Raw genomic sequence first — 23,312 nt, 5'->3', positions numbered from 1 at the left:
AATGTAAATGCTAATTGTAAACGTTAAATTTAAATATAAATGCTGATGCTAAACCTAAATGTCGAATCTGAATATAAATATAAATGTTAAAAGTAAATGATAAATCAGTCGCCAAGTGTAGAGCTCTCTATTGACAGGCTCTGACTTGCCAACTTTGTATAGTTTCTAAACATTTACGTTTATACTTGGCAACTGATTTAACATTTAGATCCTCGTGACCCTAAAGTTGGACAAACCCGGTCTGAAAATGGATGGATTTAGATTCTTCCTCTGACTCTTAATGCATTATTTTGTACTTTTATATTCTTTCTTGAATTTTATTTTGGAATTTTGAGTTGAAGAGCAATAAACATATATTGCAACGTTAAGGATTTCATGTTTTGTTTTGTTTTTTTTTCATTTTAGATATGTAAATCAACATTTATAAATTACTTTTAGTCAATTAATGGAGACATAATCAAATCGAGTCAAACTGAAAAAATGAATTGTTAAATTAATAAAATCGGTTACCATTTAAGATGTTATCTTATATATTATATAAATATCCCATAGTTGCAGCGCCCCCTAGTGACCTAAATTATTCAAATGTGGCTCATACCCACACAGTCACATGACAACAATTATCTCAGATTTGCTGTTAGCATTAATTTTGACCAAGATATGCAACAGTTTGCGTTTTTATAGCTCGCTAGAAAAATGTACTCGTTAATAATTTAAGCATATTTCAACCAAACAATAAAAAAAATCAGCCAATCACAAGATCTATAAATTTAATGAGTCATTAATGAATACCAGAGAACCACATGAGTGAGCATGAGAAATTATAATAAAATATATAATAAAATAAAATGTTCATGTTTAATTTAAAGACAAGCAACGTGAAATTAACAGTAAATATACAAGGTGTTGACTTATATATATATATATTATATATAAACTGTAAGTATATTAAATAAACACATGTGCTTCATATACACGTTTATGTTTTTATTTAGGCTGTTTTATAATTTAGGGATTAGAGCTGGGAGATATATCGAGATTCAAGATACAGTATATTGAGTTTTATATTTTGGCGATATAGAAAACTACAATATTGCGCATATATATATATATATATATATATATATATATATATATATATATATATATATATATATACATCAGCAAGTTTAACCCAGAATTGTCTTTCTGGTCAGACTTCATTTGAAATAAAATTATCTAGATTTATATCATAAATCACCATTTTGAGAAAATATATTGATATGAGTTTTGATCCATATCACCAGCCCTCGTAGGAATGTTCACAGCATTTTAATATTAATAAAGGTCGAACTACCAGATTATAATCACATTATTGTATTTAGTAAGTGGTTGATAAGTGGATATTTTAGATTTATTGTACATCTATATTAAAATATAAGAGATACTGGAGCTTGGTTGGGGGGCGGAGGGGAGGGGGGGTGAATCAGAGCAGGCACCAGGAAATTTCTGTTATTTTCAAATCCAAAACTTGACAAGTATAAACAAAACCCCATGGAATAGTTAGACAGATTTTTAGACAGTATAATTACAGGTGGAAATGGGCGTGGCCTAGCCCAGGTGATTCAGTGGGAATCTGTGGATATGAATGTGTGACATACAGTGTGGGAGTTCTAGGCCAAAACACGTTGACCTTGGTTATAGCGCCACCTGCTGGTGGACGTGTGAGTTTTTGCATCCGAGGTAAGCTGAGGGATCTGGACCCACCCTCCAAAGGGCACCGCCCTCCCTTTAGCCTGTAGCACCACGTTTACCAACGAAAAAATCAATTGAATAAAAATCTGAACAAAATGAATAAATGTTGGTCCCCGGGCCCCGTGGGCTTGGCCTCCTAATTACACCATCATTGTAATTAATTATAATTGAGCCCAACCATGTTCATCACTTTCTCTCTTTTTCCTCCTCCAGCCAAACTGGACGTTGCCATGGAGATAATTTCTGAGAGCCTGGGAAAGAGCTGGCGTAAACTGGGCCGTAAACTGGGAGTGACGGAGGTGAAGCTGGAGTCCATCGCTCAGCGCCACCCCACCGACCTGGAGGAGACGTCCATGGAGCTGCTGAAGGAGTGGAGGAGGAGTAAAGGAGGTGAAGCACAAACCCATCAGCTGATCCAGGCTTTGAGAAGCTGTCACTTCAACATGACCGCAGACAAGCTGGAGGACAAACTCTCAGCTCTGGAACATTAACGAGGACTAAAAAGACTCCAACAACCACTAATTTATATCATAGAGCGTTTAATAAAACCTTTGATGTTTGAAACAGACTCGTTCACTTTCTAAACTCTCACAGTTTGATGTGATGAAGAGACAGAGAGTGATAACGGAGATCAACAGGAACTGCTCTTTATTCAACACGTGTGTGGGCGGAGTCAGGCCCTGGATGCCACGCCTTCTTTCCTCCTGTTTGTTCCTGCAGAGGAAACATGGAGGTTAATGTTTACACACACACACACACACACACACACACAGTCCTGGAGACGCGTGTCATCCTCATGTTAAAGTGATCATCCACTGTTTTTATAAGTTTGGCCTAAAATCTTTTAAATGTTCTCATTAGTAGATCTATTTCTAATAAAACACATTATTATGAAACATATTCATTTAATTACCTTTTAAAAATAGGACTACTTTACAGTTTTAGAGCCTGTGTTCCTCCATGTTTAAATCACATGATTGATGATGTCACACTGCCTGTAAACGTCCCATTGTTTTCAATTGGAGTGAAACATTCAGCCTGATTTTTATATCATTTAACATCTTTTTCAGTCAAAATAACAACTTGTGCTGCTTTTTGTTGATCTATATCACTGTTACTCAATCTTTTTAAGTTCTAGTCCCCCTTTGTCCGACTCATTTTACTTATAAAACTATTTAAAAACATCTATAGATCATAATGATGGAATGAATGAGTGATAAACACAATTTAAACAATCTCATTTTGTAAATTCAATTTATTTAATGCAATGGTTCGCAACCTTTTTTTGGATCGTGACCACATTTTGATATTAAGAATTTCTGGTGACCCCAAAGATATTTTTTTCTAGAATTAGTTTTTAATCATGTTTTTTTTTTTTGTTTAACTGAATTTTAGCTGAACTAGATTTATATTTCACAAAGTGAAAGTATAGAAACCCTGATTTAGTGGTGCCTGAATAGATTTATTTCTATAGTTTTTATGAATTCCCTTTCACTTTATTTGTTAGTTTTTCACTCCCTCCCTCTCTCTCTCTCTCTCTCTCCCTCAAAGACCCCCTGCAGTGGCATTGCGTACCCTTAGGGGTACACGTACCACCATTTGAGAGACCCTGCTCTAAAAAACAGGAAAAGTTAAAGATGTTGATAAACCTCTTTTGTTTACAGAGAGAGGATAAAAAACAAAAATAATCTGTCTTCAGGGGCCGACAGTTCTAACTCTGTGGTTTGGTCGTAGACAATGAAGCAGAGAAGAAGAGCTCTCCAAAGGGACCTTTACTCTCTCTTAAACAGTGCGCTGACACGCTCTGGTGGTTCGAGAGTAAATCACAGACTGTTAAAGGACTCCTATCCTTAGGGTTTATGTGTCTTGTGAGGGGTCGTGTGACATCATCAATCACATGATCTCCAGATGGAAGAACAGGCTCTAAAACTGTAGTAGCTCCATTTTTTAAACTATAGTTAAATAAATACGGAGCATAATAATGTGTTTAGTTAGACATAGATTTACTCATAAGGACATTTAGAAGGTTTTAGGTCAAACTTGTAAAAATATATAATCTCTTACAGCACTGGTAGAGTCTGTTCAGCCTGATGATGTCATTCTGGCTCATCTGCGTGGCCTGGCCAAAGGAGACGTTGTTGTTGGGGATGGGCAGCATGGTGGGCTGGTTGTTCTTGGAGAAGGCGTATCTGAGGATCACACACAGTGAGTTGTCACTGGTCTGATGGAGGAAACATTTAGAAGGAAGGAGTCGTCGTACTTCTCGTACTGCATGATAGAGTTGTAGTCGTACGGCGTTCCCTGGTTCAAAGTGTTGATCTTATTAAAGTTGTACCTCATGTCTGTGACCACAGAGGACAACAAAGACGTTAAAGGAAGCAGTAAAAGCTGAAGGTCTTTCTCTTAGAGTGGTTGTCTGGTACCATCGATGATGTTTTCCCAGTAGACCCTGATGTGATTGTCTCTGTCGGAGCGCGTCTGCTCGTGGTTGAATCCGAGCGCGTGCAGCAGCTCGTGCTGGACCGTGCCGTGGTACAGGCAGCCCCCACGATCCAGAGACACGGTCTGACCTCCGCCCTGACGACCCACGGAGGAGTAGCAGCTGTGAACGCAGAGAGGACGTGACGACGTGTCCGTAGGAGCGGGTCAACACACTGTCTGTTTGCTCTTACCCACTCCTGGACTCGATGCTGATCCACTCGTGGTCTCCGTTCTGGTAGGGCCTGAAACGGATGCAGGAGACGGCGGAGAAGGACTCCATTCCACGGAGGATGATGGACTGTTCCCGGGAAGCTGTAAGAGCCAATCAGATCAGAGCAGAGATGTTTCCTCATGATTTCAAATTTCAGAAGAACTCAGTGCACACGTTCAGGCTGTAACGATTCATTCATTAGATCCATGAATCCATTAATATTCCTACGATCCAACTACATCGATCTGTGCTCGGCTTCATATAGATGTGTTTTAAAAGCACTTTTAATATTAAAGACATTACGACCGTTGCCACGCGCTGGCTGGCCGATATATCGAGATTCATTGACAATATTGCCAATACTGAGATATATCTATATCTTTTTTTATTTATACAAACACATTATACAAGAATTTAATTGTATTTATAGAATACAGTCAAACAGTGTTCTTTACAATTCTTCCATATTTCTGAGATCTATATTCTATGCCCTGATAGCACACATACATCTTGCTGATGTCAGCACGATGAATAAAGTTGCATCAGCGAGACGTATTATGGAGAGCGTTTGCTCAATGGGCGGAGACATTGACGTTTGGACGATGGATTAAAGATGCTCAGCGTGGCCTCTCTACAGCTTATATTAACCTTTATTTAGCACGGATCATTCAATTAGTATAAATATCTCCATATCCATAGTCAAGTATTTACTTAAATAGCAGAATGCCGACTCAGGATCTGAGGCCGACATCGGCGAGACGTATGCGTGCTATCTGCTTATCTTATTCTGTATTAAAATACACATTTTAGGAATCATTACTTTCGTTACTTCTCAGAACATGTAAACCTCAGTTTGATGATCACTGAGTGTGTCCTAACCCAGACCTTCATCTAAACTAGCCACACTACAGAACTCACTCACACATGCTGTCCCTTAGAGGAGAAAAAGACAAAAGTGACACATATTGTGCATTTGTTTGTTATTAAATGTGATCGTGTGGCATTTTTCATCAGCAAATTGAACCTAGAATTCTCTTTCTGGTCAGACTTTATTGTGTTAAAAATATCGTGATTAATATCATAGATCGCCATTTTTTAGAAAAAAAATAGAAATATGAGTTTTGGTCCATATTGTCGAGCAGACAAAGAAAATGAATGGAACCACCTTTGGGTCCAGTGTGTGAAACACTTTGTCTTTATTCTAAAGCTGTGGTTCACTGCCCCCCATCCACCACCATGTAGCATTAGCTCGTTAGCGTTAGCTCTGCTGAAGCCTCATGATAACCATCAATCACTGCTCATTTAACCTCAACACATCATTGTTATTATAATATTGTTTTATTCTGATGTATTAAAACAATCAGAAGAGTCAGGTAAACCTAATATGGATTTATATTAATAATGTATTGATTATTGAAAAGTTAACTCACTCAGTGTCATAGATTTGTCACTAAAGCAAAAAAAAAAAAATAGCTTTAAAGTCACTGACAGGGTTTTTTTAGTAAAAGGCTTTTTTCTCAGCTTTTGAAGATTTGTGTAAAACTTGCTCTATTCAACAGCTGATTACAACAGAACGAAACAAGCCAGAAACAAATGTTTTTTTTTTTTTTATGACAGTAGAGACTTCAATTTTTCAGAACCTGGTGTCAGATTTCAGATAGTCATAGTAGAAAATATTCTGTGGGTCTTTAAAATCAGTCAAAATGATCAAAAACGGCTGGTACTGAATGAGTTAACTATAACATCTTGTGAATCTAAACTGAAGTGTTAGTTGGACTTTATTCAAATTAATTTGTGAATATATTTGACATTAAATGATGTTCACTTGTTTATGTCCATCATTAATTTATAGATGATTTCCTTATAATAAACATGAATCTCACCTGTACTGTCACACTGAACATATTATTATTATTATTATCATCATTATTATTATTATTATTATTATTATTATGGATCAAAAGTTACTGAATCGTTTTGGATCAAATTGTTTGTAATTAACCAATATCATCAATTAATTAAATCAGCAACAATGAATCATGATTTGAATCGTTGCTAAAATGAATCGTTAGCACACGTAGTGTTTTAGACGTGCCGTCAGGGTAGGCAAGGTAGGCAGTGCCTACCCAAGGGTGAATTGATATTTTGATTATTTAATTATTATTATTATTTTTTATTTATTTTTTTTAGTTATAAATTATTTATTTTTCCATTTCCAATAGCCTACAGTACCTATAAGTTTGAAAGTATCCGTAGTTGTGCGTTTCATAGCCCAAATGACTAAACAGCGCTATTTCCTGGAACAGCTTCACAGTCTTTTTTTTTTTTTTTTTCGCTCCGCTGTAAGGCAGAGGGAGGCCACGCCCCCTCCCAAAGGCACGTCGCTCTTCTGCCTCCGTTCCCATTGCGTGATTTTACGTATTTGCGCATGCGCAGTCAGGTCCCCAATATGACATCCATTTACGCGTAAAGGCAGCGTAGAGAGCTGCCTTTGCACGTAACTGTGCTATGCTAAATGCTATACGTAAGTTCACAGCACATTAGTGAATAGATGACATGTGACCGCTGCTGCTACGTTCTCTAGCTAGTGGGCGGGATAACACTACAGTCAGGATGACAGCGCTAGAGATGATCGAAAAACTTTGTTTTGAGGAAAAACGACATCTTTTAAAAGATGGAGACCAACACCTGAGATACCAGAGCTTCAGCAAAGATAAGGTCAGAACATGTTTCATACTTTTCACAGTGAATGGAACAAAAGGAAGGATTGACTTTGTTGATGCTCCTCACTGAGGATGTTCTAAGTTGTCATTTTCTCCATGTTTCTGTGTTTCCAACATAAACAACAGATGTGCTGTCGTGTCATGAGATATATGTTGTTGGGAGAGTATGGAGGCTATATTAAATAATTGTTAATGTTTCTTTAATGGTGTTTATGATGTTGATTTTGTTAGATGGATAAATACTTGTTCATCTGGATCTTTAATATTTTGACAAGCGCATTGAGATGACTTTGTTGGAAATTGCTTTATACAAATAAAATTGATTTGAATTTAATTAACACTTGACAGCAGAAACATGAAATTGTCATTGGTGGTCTCGATTTGCAACGTGCCTACCCAGCCCTAGTGGTCACGGCACATCACTGGTTTTAGTTTATTACTTTGTAAAACTCTACCAGGTGTTCTGGTACCAGTAATGTGTTGGTTTTTGTTGCACTGCTAAATGTTGGTTATCAGTACAGCTTTAGTGTGAAAGGAAAAGCTTTGTTTTGGTGTAAAGTAGAGTCTGAGTCATGCTGCACACTCACAGTAGTGGTTAGCGATGTAGTACGGGATGTAAACTATTCCATCCGTGTACTTCAGCCACAAACATCCTCTGGAGGTGCAGGGATCCGCGTTTCTGTCGGCGTCGGGATTGACTGCGATGTCTCCTCCGATCAGAGCAGGCTCGTCAAAGTCGGGAGCTGCGGGAGCAAAACAGCTTTAGCGTCAGCGTAAACTTAGCGCTAGCGTTGAGCGGCGTGCAGGCACTCACTGCGATCTCTGTTGGCTCTCTCTAGCAGCTCGCTCACAGAAAGCTCCTTCTCTACTCAGGACGAGAACAGAGAACATCTCAGAACTACGTTAATGTTACGATAAAAACCAGGAGGGACTTTGGTTCTTACCTTCCTTTAACGGAACATCAGCAGCAGCGAGGGAGCAAAGACACAAGAATAATAATAACTGAGTCGTTTCATGCCATTTCAACAAATGTCCCACATACTTTGGTCTAAATAAATTCTGACATTTTTACCAATTGTTCTGTGATTATTTAGTATGTACACTGTACATTATTAGTTTGATATCATAAATACTTTTTGAGATATGGGCAATTTAGGAGTGGGTGGGGGACTACACCACATAGGAAACTAATAATCAATAAATGATTATCAGACAGCTTCAATGGCCTCATGTAAAGGATTCAAAATATTAACGGTGGTGAAAAAACCCAATGTTTGGGTCCAAAATTAAAATGAAGAAGAAAAATAGTTTTATATCCAATAAAGAGTAATCTTTATACTGTAAATTAATGATGAGACAGCAGTTCTCATGATGTTATTGCAGATATGTGTAACTCAGTTTTGACTAGTCACAATTATGTTGTGGATATGTATAATGATCATTCTGGACAGTCAAATGTAGTTATTAATATTAAAGGGCTGCACCTACCTCTGCCCAGGAAGACGACACCAAGAGCAGAACCACCAGTGACAGACAGAAGACCTTCATGACTAAGAACACACACAGATAAAGATACGTTTCTAAAGCACACACACACACACACAGAGAGAGAGAGAGAGAAACCGTCTGTTTGTACCTGAACGTGTGAAGAACTGCTGGAAAACTCCACCCAACGTGTTTTTATACCTTTATTCACCTGATGATGTAATCACACACTTTTATCATGTTCAGTGAAATCTTTAGTTACTGATATATAACAGTCTGTGTGAAACGTTCCATCTGTTCCTAGTCTGTGAATGTGAGAACACACGCCATCTGACTGTGAACCAGTGGAACAGTCCCAGTACAGAACGTTCGAGTTCTACAGTGAGCTTTTTACAAGGAAAGATCACATGACTTCCCAATGGTTCTCATTGGTTCTCATTGATTCCTAATGTTTTGTACTAGGGATGTAATTATTCACTCAACTCCCGATATGATTCGATTCACGATACTGGGTTCATGATATGATTCTCTCACGATTTATTTCACAAAATGGGAATGTAGACAAATGACTATTGAAAAATATTCTTTTATTTTTTTGGGGAAAAAAAGTAGAAAATACTATTTTCCTTTTATTCTTCATTATCAAACTAATCCCTTGATAAGTTATTCAAAACAATGCAATTTAACTAAAAATAAATCTCTAATGAAATAAATAAAGGAATAATACAAAGGAAGAAGAAGTCTATTAATGTAAATTGTGGTTCTATAATAAACAATGCGAAACTGCATAATAGTTCTTTTTCTTTTTAAAAGTGCAACTGAAAATGTATTTTGTGCCTTAACAATTGGACTTTTTGCATTGGCAAGGTGGTACAGAGTCTACGGCCCATAACCAGCTGTGCTGGGCTGTAGCCATTTGCCAGCGTGTGGTTCTGTAAGCCAATAGTGCCCTGTACGGATCACTCGTTTTCTTGAGGAGGTCCTTTACTGTCCTGACAGCTCTCTCCGCCTCGCCATTGCTCCGGGGGTATCTGGGACTACTGGTGTCATGCTCAAAGCAGTATTCCTTTGCAAAGTGTTCCATTTCCTGACATGAAAACTGTGGACCATTGTCTGTGATCAGCGTCTCTGGTATCCCATGATGTGCAAACACTGACTTCAAATGCACAATCACATTGGCAGAGCGAGTTGGGCTGAGCTGGGCAATCTCTACGTACCTAGAGAACTAGTCTATTAGTCACAGGTAGCTTTTATTTTTCAGAGTGAACAAATCAAACACCAACTTCTGCCATGGCCTTTCTGGTAGATCTGTGGGCATTAAAGGCTCTCTCACATTGACTCTTTCTTGTATGCACTGTCTGCATTTGAGAACAAGTTCACTGATCTGGTTGCTTAAACCCGGCCACCATACTGCCTGCCTCTCTGCAATTAACCACCCACTGTGACCCTCGTGTATCTTGTCCAAAACTCAATTTCTCATGTTTGCAGGGATGACCAACCTTGTGCCTCTCAGTAGTAGTCCATTGTGCACACTCAGGACGGCTCTCTCAGGCCAGTAGTGTTTCAACGCCCCCTGTAGCTGGTTACAATCCGGCCAGCCTTCCACGCAGTGCTTCATGACTTGGGAGCAGACACTGTCGGACCTCAGCTGCTCTTGAAGATCTGCCAAGTATTTGCTGCTCGCAGGAAGACCCTCTGGCACCTACTGAACATAAATGTTAGTGTTCTCCAATAGATCAGTGTCTGTGTGAATAACACTGTTTGTGAGCGGTAAGCGTGAGAGTGTGTCAGCTGTGGTGAGACTTTTACCAGGGATGTGCTTTATAGTGTATGCGTACCTCATTAGGCGCATGCAAAATCCCTGAATCCTTGGTGGAAGTGCATCCAAAGCTTGTCCTCCCAGTAGACTCACTAGTGGTTTGTGGTCAGTTTCAAGTTCAAAGTGCAGGCCAAGAATAAAGTCATTAAACCTCTCGCATGCCCAGGTGAGAGCCAGCGCTTCCTTTTCTAGCTGTGCGTAGCGCTGCTCTGTCGGTGTCAGTGATCGGGAAGCGTAAGCAACTGGTGACCACACATCTCCCTCCTGCTATAACATGACCGCCCCCAGCCCATATGAAGAGGCGTCTGCAGAGATCTTCTGTGGTTTGTTCGGGTCATAGAGCTGTAGCACGGGAGCAGAGGACAATTCTTGTTTGCGGTTGTGAAACTCCTCATGTTGATCTTGACCCCAATACCACATGTTCTTGGTTGAAAGCAAGTCTCTCTGGTTTGTCTTTTTCCGACAGGTTCAGAATAAACTTCCCAAGTTGGTTCACATCCCGAGAAAGCTCCTGAGCTCACTCACATTGCTCGGCTCCTTCATGTCCGGAACAGCTTGGGTTTTTTCGGGATCAGGACTCATTCCTACTGCTGAGACAATAAACCCAAGGAATTTGACTTTTCTTTTGCCAAACTCACATTTTGACATATTTATTGTAACACCTGCTTTCTCCGCTCGCTCCAGGATGGCATGCAGTCTTTTGTCATGCTGCTTCATGGTGGATCCCCAGATCAGGATATCGTCCATGTGACAGACGACTCCCTCGAGACCCGCTGTAACCTCCGTCACCATCATATTTTGGAAATGTTCGGGCACACTGGAAATACCAAATGGCAAACGGTTGAAGTGGTATCTGCCAAATGTTGTTATGAAAATGGTGAGGGGGGCCGACTCTTTGGACAGTGGTATTGGCCAAAAACCTATGTTGGCGTCGAGCTTTGAAAAGTACTGAGCGCCTGCAAGCATGCCTAGCGTTTGCTCCACAGAGGGGAGGATGTATCTTTCACGACACACTGACTCGTTTAAGGGTGTCATGTTCACACAGATACGCACTTTTTCTTTGTCCTTTTTGGGAGCCACAACCATGCCACAGCACCAATCTGTTGGCTCCTCGACACGACTAATAACTCCCAACCTTTCTATCCTCTCCAGCTCCTCTTTGACTTTGCCCATGAGCGGCAGTGGCACACGCCTTGGCACCTTAAGTGAAAAGAGCTTTGCATCAGGTTTTAATTTTTCTGTGTATGGCTTCTGAGTGAGCCCAAGACCACTGCATAACCTGGCATACACTTTACTCACTGTCTCTTGGTCTATACTATAAACTCTGGCGATTAGTTTCAGTCTCACAGAAGCTGTTCTGACGGCATAGATTTTCTCAATCGTGCTTCTGTCGTCATGTATAAGAGTCTCTGTGGTAGACCCAAACACATGCAGTGCAGATCCACCTAGGCCATAGAATGGTTTTTGTGCTTTCTCCAACTGTTCATGTTTGCCTTTGCAGTTTTCGAATGTCTGTTCAGAAATAGCTGTGACATCCGCCCCGGAATCTAGCTTGAAAGTCACTTTGTTTCCTCTCACAGTTGTGTCCGCTTGCCATGGTTCTTCTCCAAAATCCACTTCACCCAGGAAAAGTCCATCCGCATTTTCAGCGACCTCATTCACAGTCGGGTTGGACCTACAGACCCTACCATAGTGCCCACGTTTCCCACAGTTTTGGCATTCTGCATTTTTAGCCGGGCATTGCACTGCTGCATGAGCTGGTGTTTTGCCACACTTGGAACATGTCTTACTGTCCTGTTTTGTCTGTTGAGGCTTTGGGGACCTGAACTGTTTTTGTTCTTTGTTTTTGAACCTGTTCAGTTTGGATTTCCTGACGTGAACTGTATCCATAGCTGCTTTGCTGGCACTAGCTTCACATCTTAAGTCAGTCTGTTGTCGTTTTATTTCCTCAGATTGTCTAGCCATTGTGATAGCTTTAGCCAGTGTAAGATTTTTGTCAAGCTGCATTTTTTCTGACAGTGATGAATATTTCAGCCCCAGTCCCTCAGACTGCTGCTCCTGCCGCCGAAACAGCCGTAGCCGCTTCCTCTTGGTCGTCCATTGTCGTTAGCCGATTGCAAAGTTGACTTTTATCTCCACAAAGCACTCCAACTTCTGACACCATGTTGTAGTGTTGTGGTAATCGAGACTGGTCTTGGTCTTGAGATCAAATTTTAAAGGTCTCGGTCTCGTCTCAGACTCTGAAGCATTTTGACTCGATTTTGTCTTGGACTCGGGATTTTCCGTCAAGACCGTTGGAGACCAGCACTAATTCCTGCTATTTTTAAACTTTTTTATAATGTGATAATAACACAGATAAGAACGGGATAAAACAATGTTTTATTCATTATTTAATCCACCCTGTGTGTGTGTGTGTGTGTGTGTGTGTGTGTGTGTGTGTGTGTGTGTGTGTGTGTGTGTGTGTGTGTGTGTGTGTGTGCGTGCGTGCGTGCGTGCGTGCGTGCGTGCGTGCGTGCGTGCGTGTGCGCGTGCGTGTGTGTGTGGCTACGGTGTCAGTTTGGACCGCGGAGCAGAAGGAGATATGAACTAATCACTGGTAAAAATTCCAGTAAAACTCCAGAAAACAATCACCAGTAATAAATATTATCTCCCTGGTAAAGACAGTAGCTCTAACAACTGGTAAAATGATAAACTGATGATATTACAGCCTGTGAATGCAGTACGAGGACACACTTACTCTGTCTCTGGGTCCTAGTGCCTGCTGTCCAGTGAAGCCTGTTCTGTTTACTGTGTTTACCGAGGTCAGTGTGTGTTTAATAAGTCTGTGTGTGTTTAATAAGTCTGTGTGTGTTTAATAAGTCTGTGTGTGTTTAATAAGTCTGTGTGTGTCTGTGTGAAAGTCTACATGTTTATGTCTCTGTCCATCCACTCTTTTCATTATATTCATGTCTTTTAAGGTTTTTATTACATAGTGTTGCTGTAGTCCGGGCCGCCGCCATCTTGGATTATGTCGTCACCAGCGCATCATCAACGCAAGTTGCACTAGCACAGAATGAGTCAAATAACTGTAAAGAGGTGTTTTTTGTGTCTTTAGACACATCACTTTCTCTCTTTTTCCTCCTCCAGCCAAACTGGACGTTGCCATGGAGATAATTTCTGAGAGCCTGGGAAAGAGCTGGCGTAAACTGGGCCGTAAACTGGGAGTGACGGAGGTGAAGCTGGAGTCCATCGCTCAGCGCCACCCCACCGACCTGGAGGAGACGTCCATGGAGCTGCTGAAGGAGTGGAGGAGGAGTAAAGGAGGTGAAGCACAAACCCATCAGCTGATCCAGGCTTTGAGAAGCTGTCACTTCAACATGACCGCAGACAAGCTGGAGGACAAACTCTCAGCTCTGGAACATTAACGAGGACTAAAAAGACTCCAACAACCACTAATTTATATCATAGAGCGTTTAATAAAACCTTTGATGTTTGAAACAGACTCGTTCACTTTCTAAACTCTCACAGTTTGATGTGATGAAGAGACAGAGAGTGATAACGGAGATCAACAGGAACTGCTCTTTATTCAACACGTGTGTGGGCGGAGTCAGGCCCTGGATGCCACGCCTTCTTTCCTCCTGTTTGTTCCTGCAGAGGAAACATGGAGGTTAATGTTTACACACACACACACACACACACACACACACAGTCCTGGAGACGCGTGTCATCCTCATGTTAAAGTGATCATCCACTGTTTTTATAAGTTTGGCCTAAAATCTTTTAAATGTTCTCATTAGTAGATCTATTTCTAATAAAACACATTATTATGAAACATATTCATTTTATTACCTTTTAAAAATAGGACTACTTTACAGTTTTAGAGCCTGTGTTCCTCCATGTTTAAATCACATGATTGATGATGTCACACTGCCTGTAAACGTCCCATTGTTTTCAATTGGAGTGAAACATTCAGCCTGATTTTTATATCATTTAACATCTTTTTCAGTCAAAATAACAACTTGTGCTGCTTTTTGTTGATCTATATCACTGTTACTCAATCTGTTTAAGTTCTAGTCCCCCTTTGTCCGACTCATTTTACTTATAAAACTATGTAAAAACATCTATAGATCATAATGATGGAATGAATGAGTGATAAACACAATTTAAACAATCTCATTTTGTAAATTTAATTTATTTAATTGAATGGTTCGCAACCTTTTTTTGGATCGTGACCACATTTTGATATTAAGAATTTCTGGTGACCCCAAAGATATTTTTTTCTAGAATTAGTTTTTAATCATGTTTTTTTTTTTTTAAACTGAATTTTAGCTGAACTAGATTTATATTTCACAAAGTGAAAGTATAGAAACCCTGATTTAGTGGTGCCTGAATAGATTTATTTCTATAGTTTTTATGAATTCCCTTTCACTTTATTTGTTAGTTTTTCACTCCCTCCCTCTCTCTCTCTCTCTCTCTCTCTCCCTCAAAGACCCCCTGCAGTGGCATTGCGTATCCTTAGGGGTACACGTACCACCATTTGAGAGACCCTGCTCTAAAAAACAGGAAAAGTTAAAGATGTTGATAAACCTCTTTTGTTTACAGAGAGAGGATAAAAAACAAAAATAATCTGTCTTCAGGGGCCGACAGTTCTAACTCTGTGGTTTGGTCGTAGACAATGAAGCAGAGAAGAAGAGCTCTCCAAAGGGACCTTTACTCTCTCTTAAACAGTGCGCTGACACGCTCTGGTGGTTCGAGAGTAAATCACAGACTGTTAAAGGACTCCTATCCTCAGGGTTTATGTGTCTTGTGAGGGGTCGTGTGACATCATCAATCACATGATCTCCAGATGGAAGAACGGGCTCTAAAACTGTAGTAGCTCCATTTTTTAAACTATAGTTAAATAAATACGGAGCATAATAATGTGTTTAGTTAGACATAGATTTACTCATAAGGACATTTAGAAGGTTTTAGGTCAAACTTGTAAAAATATATAAGCTCTTACAGCACTGGTAGAGTCTGTTCAGCCTGATGATGTCATTCTGGCTCATCTGCGTGGCCTGGCCAAAGGAGACGTTGTTGTTGGGGATGGGCAGCATGGTGGGCTGGTTGTTCTTGGAGAAGGCGTATCTGAGGATCACACACAGTGAGTTGTCACTGGTCTGATGGAGGAAACATTTAGAAGGAAGGAGTCGTCGTACTTTTCGTACTGCATGACAGAGTTGTAGTCGTACGGCGTTCCCTGGTTCAAAGTGTTGATCTTATTAAAGTTGTACCTCATGTCTGTGACCACAGAGGACAACAAAGACGTTAAAGGAAGCAGTAAAAGCTGAAGGTCTTTCTCTTAGAGTGGTTGTCTGGTACCATCGATGATGTTTTCCCAGTAGACCCTGATGTGATTGTCTCTGTCGGAGCGCGTCTGCTCGTGGTTGAATCCGAGCGCGTGCAGCAGCTCGTGCTGGACCGTGCCGTGGTACAGGCAGCCCCCACGATCCAGAGACACGGTCTGACCTCCGCCCTGACGACCCACGAAGGAGTAGCAGCTGTGAACGCAGAGAGGACGTGACGACGTGTCCGTAGGAGCGGGTCAACACACTGTCTGTTTGCTCTTACCCACTCCTGGACTCGATGCTGATCCACTCGTGGTCTCCGTTCTGGTAGGGCCTGAAACGGATGCAGGAGACGGCGGAGAAGGACTCCAGTCCACGGAGGATGATGGACTGTTCCCGGGAAGCTGTAAGAGCCAATCAGATCAGAGCAGAGATGTTTCCTCATGATTTCAAATTTCAGAAGAACTCAGTGCACACGTTCAGGCTGTAACGATTCATTCATTAGATCCATGAATCCATTAATATTCCTACGATCCAACTACATCGATCTGTGCTCGGCTTCATATAGATGTGTTTTAAAAGCACTTTTAATATTAAAGACATTACGACCGTTGCCACGCGCTGGCTGGCCGATATATCGAGATTCATTGACAATATTGCCAATACTGAGATATATCTATATCTTTTTTTATTTATACAAACACATTATACAAGAATTTAATTGTATTTATAGAATACAGTCAAACAGTGTTCTTTACAATTCTTCCATATTTCTGAGATCTATATTCTATGCCCTGATAGCACACATACATCTTGCTGATGTCAGCACGATGAATAAAGTTGCATCAGCGAGACGTATTATGGAGAGCGTTTGCTCAATGGGCGGAGACATTGACGTTTGGACGATGGATTAAAGATGCTCAGCTTATATTAACCTTTATTTAGCACGGATCATTCAATTAGTATAAATATCTCCATATCCATAGTCAAGTATTTACTTAAATAGCAGAATGCCGACTCAGGATCTGAGGCCAACATCGGCGAGATGTATGCGTGCTATCTGCTTATCTTATTCTGTATTAAAATACACATTTTAGGAATCATTACTTTCGTTACTTCTCAGAACATGTAAACCTCAGTTTGATGATCACTGAGTGTGTCCTAACCCAGACCTTCATCTAAACTAGCCACACTACAGAACTCACTCACACATGCTGTCCCTTAGAGGAGAAAAAGAGAAAAGTGACACATATTGTGCAAAAACGACATCTTTTAAAAGATGGAGACCAACACCTGAGTTACCAGAGCTTCAGCAAAGATAAGGTCAGAACATGTTTCATACTTTCTACAGTGAATGGAACAAAAGGAAGGATTGACTTTGTGGATGATCCTCACTGAGGATGTTCTGAGTTGTTGTTGTTGTCATTTTCTCTGTGTTTCTGTGTTTCCAACACAAACAACAGATGTGCTGTCGTGTCATGAGATATATGTTGTTGGGAGAGTATGGAGGCTATATTAATAATTGTTTATGTTTCTTTAATGGTGTTTATGATGTTGATTTTGTTAGATGGATAAATACTTGTTCATGTGGATCTTGTTGGGTTTTTTCTTTCTTATTATGAATTTTATATTTTGACAAGCGCATTGAGATGATTTTCTTGTAAATTGTTTTATACAAATAAAATTGATTTGAATTTATTTAACACTTGACAGCAGAAACATGAAATTGTCATTGGTGGTCTCGATTTGCAACGTGCCTACCCAGCCCTAGTGGTCACGGCACATCACTGGTTTTAGATTATTACTTTGTAAAACTCTACCAGGTGTTCTGGTACCAGTAATGTGTTGGTTTTTGTTGCACTGCTAAATGTTGGTTATCAGTACAGCTTTAGTGTGAAAGGAAAAGCTTTGTTTTGGTGTAAAGTAGAGTCTGAGTCATGCTGCACACTCACAGTAGTGGTTAGCGATGTAGTACGGGATGTAAACTTTTCCATCCGTGTACTTCAGCCACAAACATCCTCTGGAGGTGCAGGGATCCGCGTTTCTGTCGGCGTCGGGATTGACTGCGATGTCTCCTCCGATCAGAGCAGGCTCGCCAAAGTCGGGAGCTGCGGGAGCAAAACAGCTTTAGCGTCAGCGTAAACTTAGTGCTAGCGTTGAGCGGCGTGCAGGCACTCACTGCGATCTCTGTTGGCTCTCTCTAGCAGCTCGCTCACAGAAAGCTCCTTCTCTACTCAGGACGAGAACAGAGAACATCTCAGAACTACGTTAATGTTACGATAAAAACCAGGAGGGACTTTGGTTCTTACCTTCCTTTAACGGAACATCAGCAGCAGCGAGGGAGCAAAGACACAAGAATAATAATAACTGAGTCGTTTCATGCCATTTCAACAAATGTCCCACATACTTTGGTCTAAATAAATTCTGACATTTTTACCAATTGTTCTGTGATTATTTAATATGTACACTGTACATTATTAGTTTGATATCATAAATACTTTTTGAGATATGGGCAATTTAGGAGTGGGTGGGGGACTACACCACATAGGAAACTAATAATCAATAAATGATTATCAGACAGCTTCAATGGCCTCATGTAAAGGATTCAAAATATTAACGGTGGTGAAAAAACCCAATGTTTGGGTCCAAAATTAAAATGAAGAAGAAAAATAGTTTTATATCCAATAAAGAGTAATCTTTATACTGTAAATTAATGATGAGACAGCAGTTCTCATGATGTTATTGCAGATATGTGTAACTCAGTTTTGACTAGTCACAATTATGTTGTGGATATGTATAATGATCATTATGGACAGTCAAATGTAGTTATTAATATTAAAGGGCTGCACCTACCTCTGCCCAGGAAGACGACACCAAGAGCAGAACCACCAGTGACAGACAGAAGACCTTCATGACTAAGAACACACACAGATAAAGATACGTTTCTAAAGCACACACACACACACAGAGAGAGAGAGAGAGAAACCGTCTGTTTGTACCTGAACGTGTGAAGAACTGCTGGAAAACTCCACCCAACGTGTTTTTATACCTTTATTCACCTGATGATGTAATCACACACTTTTATCATGTTCAGTGAAATCTTTAGTTACTGATATATAACAGTCTGTGTGAAACGTTCCATCTGTTCCTAGTCTGTGAATGTGAGAACACACGCCATCTGACTGTGAACCAGTGGAACAGTCCCAGTACAGAACGTTCGAGTTCTACAGGGAGCTTTTTACAAGGAAAGATCACATGACTTCCCAATGGTTCTCATTGGTTCTCATTGATTCCTAATGTTTTGTACTAGGGATGTAATTATTCACTCAACTCCCGATATGATTCGATTCACGATACTGGGTTCATGATAAGATTCTCTCACGATTTATTTCACAAAATGGGAATGTAGACAAATGACTATTGAAAAATATTCTTTTATTTTTTGGGGAAAAAAAGTAGAAAATACGGTACTATTTTCCTTTTATTCTTCATTATCAAAATAATCCCTTGATAAGTTATTCAAAACAATGCAATTTAACTAAAAATAAATCTCTAATGAAATAAATAAAGGAATAATACAAAGGAAGAAGAAGTCTATTAATGTAAATTGTGGTTCTATAATAAACAATGCAAAACTGCATAATTGTTCTTTTTATTTTTAAAAGTGCAACTGAAAATGTATTTTGTGCCTAAACAATTGGACTTTTTGCATTGGCAAGGTGGTACAGAGTCTACGGCCCATAACAAGCTGTGCTGGGCTGTAGCCATTTGCCAGCGTGTGGTTCTGTAAGCCAATAGTGCCCTGTACGGATCACTCGTTTTCTTGAGGAGGTCCTTTACTGTCCTGACAGCTCTCTCCGCCTCGCCATTGCTCTGGGGGTATCTGGGACTACTGGTGTCATGCTCAAAGCAGTATTCCTTTGCAAAGTGTTCCATTTCCTGACATGAAAACTGTGGACCATTGTCTGTGATCAGCGTCTCTGGTATCCCATGACGTGCAAACACTGACTTCAAATGCACAATCACATTGGCAGAGCGAGTTGGGCTGAGCTGGGCAATCTCTACGTACCTAGAGAACTAGTCTATTAGTCACAGGTAGCTTTTATTTTTCAGAGTGAACAAATCAAACACCAACTTCTGCCATGGCCTTTCTGGTAGATCTGTGGGCATTAAAGGCTCTCTCACATTGACTCTTTCTTGTATGCACTGTCTGCATTTGAGAACAAGTTCACTGATCTGGTTGCTTAAACCCGGCCACCATACTGCCTGCCTCTCTGCAATTAACCACCCACTGTGACCCTCGTGTATCTTGTCCAAAACTCAATTTCTCATGTTTGCAGGGATGACCAACCTTGTGCCTCTCAGTAGTAGTCCATTGTGCACACTCAGGACGGCTCTCTCAGGCCAGTAGTGTTTCAACGCCCCCTGTAGCTGGTTACGATCCGGCCAGCCTTCCACGCAGTGCTTCATGACTTGGGAGCAGACACTGTCGGACCTCAGCTGCTCTTGAAGATCTGCCAAGTATTTGCTGCTCGCAGGAAGACCCTCTGGCACCTACTGAACATAAATGTTAGTGTTCTCCATAAGATCAGTGTCTGTGTGAATAACACTGTTTGTGAGCGGTAAGCGTGAGAGTGTGTCAGCTGTGGTGAGACTTTTACCAGGGATGTGCTTTATAGTGTATGCGTACCTCATTAGGCGCATGCAAAATCCCTGAATCCTTGGTGGAAGTGCATTCCAAAGCTTGTCCTCCCAGTAGACTCACTAGTGGTTTATGGTCAGTTTCAAGTTCAAAGTGCAGGCCAAGAATAAAGTCATTAAACCTCTCGCATGCCCAGGTGAGAGCCAGCGCTTCCTTTTCTAGCTGTGCGTAGCGCTGCTCTGTCGGTGTCAGTGATCGGGAAGCGTAAGCAACTGGTGACCACACATCTCCCTCCTGCTATAACATGACCGCCCCCAGCCCATATGAAGAGGCTGTCTGCAGAGATCTTCTGTGGTTTGTTCGGGTCATAGAGCTGTAGCACGGGAGCAGAGGACAATTCTTGTTTGCGGTTGTGAAACTCCTCATGTTGATCTTGACCCCAATACCACATGTTCTTGGTTGAAAGCAAGGTCTCTCAATGGTTTTGTCTTTTTCCGACAGGTTCAGAATAAACTTCCCAAGTTGGTTCACATCCGAGAAGCTCCTGAGCTCACTCACATTGCTCGGCTCCTTCATGGTCCTGAACAGCTTGGGTTTTTTCGGGATCAGGACTCATTCCTACTGCTGAGACAATAAACCCAAGGAATTTGACTTTTCTTTTGCTAAACTCACATTTTGACATATTTATTGTAACACCTGCTTTCTCCGCTCGCTCCAGGACGGCATGCAGTCTTTTGTCATGCTGCTTCATGGTGGATCCCCAGATCAGGATATCGTCCATGTGACAGACGACTCCCTCGAGACCCGCTGTAACCTCCGTCACCATCATATTTTGGAAATGTTCGGGCACACTGGAAATACCAAATGGCAAACGGTTGAAGTGGTATCTGCCAAATGTTGTTATGAAAATGGTGAGGGGGGCCGACTCTTTGGACAGTGGTATTGGCCAAAAACCTATGTTGGCGTCGAGCTTTGAAAAGTACTGAGCGCCTGCAAGCATGCCTAGCGTTTGCTCCACAGAGGGGAGGATGTATCTTTCACGACACACTGACTCGTTTAAGGGTGTCATGTTCACACAGATACGCACTTTTTCTTTGTCCTTTTTGGGAGCCACAACCATGCCACAGCACCAATCTGTTGGCTCCTCGACACGACTAATTACTCCCAACCTTCTATCCTCTCCAGCTCCTCTTTGACTTTGCCCATGAGCGCAGTGGCACACGCTTGGCACCTTAAGTGAAAAGAGCTTTGCATCAGGTTTTAATTTTTCTGTGTATGGCTTCTGAGTGAGCCCAAGACCACTGCATAACCTGGGATACACTTTACTCACTGTCTCTTGGTCTATACTATAAACTCTGGCGATTAGTTTCAGTCTCACAGAAGCTGTTCTGACGGCATAGATTTTCTCAATCGTGCTTCTGTCGTCATGTATAAGAGTCTCTGTGGTAGACCCAAACACATGCAGTGCAGATCCACCTAGGCCATAGAATGGTTTTTGTGCTTCCTCCAACTGTTCATGTTTGCCTTTGCAGTTTTCGAATGTCTGTTCAGAAATAGCTGTGACATCCGCCCCGGAATCTAGCTTGAAAGTCACTTTGTTTCCTCTCACAGTTGTGTCCGCTTGCCATGGTTCTTCTCCAAAATCCACTTCACCCAGGAAAAGTCCATCTGCATTTTCAGCGACCTCATTCACAGTCGGGTTGGACCTACAGACCCTACCATAGTGCCCACGTTTCCCACAGTTTTGGCATTCTGCATTTTTAGCCGGGCATTGCACTGCTGCATGAGCTGGTGTTTTGCCACACTTGGAACATGTCTTACTGTCCTGTTTTGTCTGTTGAGGCTTTGGGGACCTGAACTGTTTTTGTTCTTTGTTTTTGAACCTGTTCAGTTTGGATTTCCTGACGTGAACTGTATCCATAGCTGCTTTGCTGGCACTAGCTTCACATCTTAAGTCAGTCTGTTGTCGTTTTATTTCCTCAGATTGTCTAGCCATTGTGATAGCTTTAGCCAGTGTAAGATTTTTGTCAAGCTGCATTTTTTCTGACAGTGATGAATATTTCAGCCCCACTATAATCCTTTCTCTCAGTAGGTCTTCATGAAGTGCACCATACTCACAGTTTTCTGCTAGTGCATAGAGTGCTGTTACAAACGTATCCACTGGTTCTGATGGCTGTTGCACTCTCTTATTAAATTTAGCTCGTTTATAAATCACATTCTTTCTTGGAACAAAATGTCTATCAAAAGCTGTTTTAACAACATCGTACTGCTGGCGCTGCACACTCGTTAGCTCGAGCCCTCTTAGCACGTCGTCAGCCTCATCTCCCATGCAATAAACCAGCGTATTCACTTGGTTTGCATCTCTAAAGTTATTCAGGTTACTGGCCAGTCTAAAACACTCGAAACGTCTTATCCACTTCTCCCATTCTTGGGGTTTTGCGAAGTCGAAGGGCTCCGGTGGTTTAATGGTAAAGGTAGCCGCCGCCATTACCGGACCGGTCCCTCAGACTGCTGCTCCTGCCGCCGAAACAGCCGTCGCCGCTTCCTCTTGGTCGTCCATTGTCGTTAGCCGATTGCAAAGTTGACTTTTATCTCCACAAAGCACTCCAACTTCTGACACCATGTTGTAGTGTTGTGGTATTCGAGACTGGTCTTGGTCTTGAGATCAAATTTTAAAGGTCTCGGTCTCGTCTCAGACTCTGAAGCATTTTGACTCGGTTTTGTCTTGGACTCGGGATTTTCCGTCAAGACCGTTGGAGACCAGCACTAATTCCTGCTATTTTTAAACTTTTTTATAATGTGATAATAACACAGATAAGAACGGGATAAAACAATGTTTTATTCATTATTTAATCCACCCTGTGTGTGTGTGTGTGTGTGTGTGTGTGTGTGTGTGTGTGTGTGTGTGTGT

General features: G+C 41.1%; 4 protein-coding genes across 5 annotated transcripts in view; 2 read left to right on the top strand and 2 right to left on the bottom strand.

Annotated features, from left to right (window-relative positions):
* LOC114481375 (FAS-associated death domain protein-like) overlaps positions 1 to 2,298 on the top strand; it is a 3,112-nt gene extending 814 nt beyond the window's left edge. The window contains exon 2 of the mRNA XM_028476170.1: positions 1,948 to 2,298. Coding sequence (XP_028331971.1) covers positions 1,948 to 2,225 — 278 coding nt within the window. The 3' untranslated portion in view covers positions 2,226 to 2,298. The remainder of the gene's footprint in view (positions 1 to 1,947) is intronic.
* A 55-nt stretch (positions 2,299 to 2,353) lies between these two features.
* LOC114481345 (high choriolytic enzyme 1-like) lies at positions 2,354 to 8,809 on the bottom strand. The gene is made up of 9 exons (XM_028476091.1): positions 8,786 to 8,809; positions 8,634 to 8,699; positions 7,964 to 8,014; positions 7,737 to 7,892; positions 4,407 to 4,527; positions 4,158 to 4,336; positions 3,995 to 4,076; positions 3,799 to 3,923; positions 2,354 to 2,448 (listed from the first exon to the last, which is right to left on the bottom strand). Coding segments are annotated over exons 2-9 (780 nt in total). The 5' UTR covers positions 8,698 to 8,699; positions 8,786 to 8,809; the 3' UTR covers positions 2,354 to 2,446.
* A 3,039-nt stretch (positions 8,810 to 11,848) lies between these two features.
* On the top strand, positions 11,849 to 13,930 carry LOC114458790 (FAS-associated death domain protein-like). The gene is made up of 2 exons (XM_028441176.1): positions 11,849 to 11,867; positions 13,580 to 13,930. Exons 1-2 carry the CDS (start codon positions 11,849 to 11,851, stop codon positions 13,855 to 13,857), a joined length of 297 nt encoding a protein of 98 aa, XP_028296977.1. The 3' UTR covers positions 13,858 to 13,930.
* Positions 13,889 to 18,814, bottom strand: LOC114481350 (high choriolytic enzyme 1-like). Of its 2 annotated transcripts, XM_028476116.1 has the most exons (9): positions 18,759 to 18,814; positions 18,609 to 18,674; positions 17,939 to 17,989; positions 17,712 to 17,867; positions 16,043 to 16,163; positions 15,794 to 15,972; positions 15,631 to 15,712; positions 15,435 to 15,559; positions 13,889 to 14,080 (listed from the first exon to the last, which is right to left on the bottom strand). In XM_028476116.1, coding segments are annotated over exons 2-9 (780 nt in total). In that variant the 5' UTR covers positions 18,673 to 18,674; positions 18,759 to 18,814; the 3' UTR covers positions 13,889 to 14,078. The 2 variants fall into 2 exon arrangements, with proteins under 2 accessions (XP_028331917.1, XP_028331906.1); XM_028476105.1 differs by having other exon boundaries at positions 18,609 to 18,759.
* Between the last annotated feature and the right edge of the window lie 4,498 nt (positions 18,815 to 23,312).

This window comes from Gouania willdenowi, chromosome 3, assembly GCF_900634775.1.
Source record: "Gouania willdenowi chromosome 3, fGouWil2.1, whole genome shotgun sequence".
Taxonomy (NCBI): domain Eukaryota; kingdom Metazoa; phylum Chordata; class Actinopteri; order Blenniiformes; family Gobiesocidae; genus Gouania; species Gouania willdenowi.
The sequence above is the reverse complement of the archived record's forward strand: the minus strand, read 5'-3'. Positions and strand labels throughout refer to the sequence as shown.

Bases quoted from the DNA above. Each gene is read 5' to 3' on its own strand.
- LOC114481350 (XM_028476116.1), bottom strand. From the start codon at position 18,672: ATGAAGGTCTTCTGTCTGTCACTGGTGGTTCTGCTCTTGGTGTCGTCT. The intron at 16,164-17,711 runs GTGAGTGTGCAG...TGGCTCTTACAG, and splicing joins CTACATCGCTAACCACTACT to CTTCCCGGGAACAGTCCATC. The intron at 15,560-15,630 runs GTACGACGACTC...TGTGATCCTCAG, and splicing joins TCTGTCATGCAGTACGAAAA to ATACGCCTTCTCCAAGAACA.
- LOC114481345 (XM_028476091.1), bottom strand. From the start codon at position 8,697: ATGAAGGTCTTCTGTCTGTCACTGGTGGTTCTGCTCTTGGTGTCGTCT. The intron at 7,893-7,963 runs GTGAGTGCCTGC...TTGCTCCCGCAG, and splicing joins GAGAGCCAACAGAGATCGCA to CTCCCGACTTTGACGAGCCT. The intron at 4,077-4,157 runs GTACCAGACAAC...CTGTGGTCACAG, and splicing joins CTGGGAAAACATCATCGATG to ACATGAGGTACAACTTTAAT.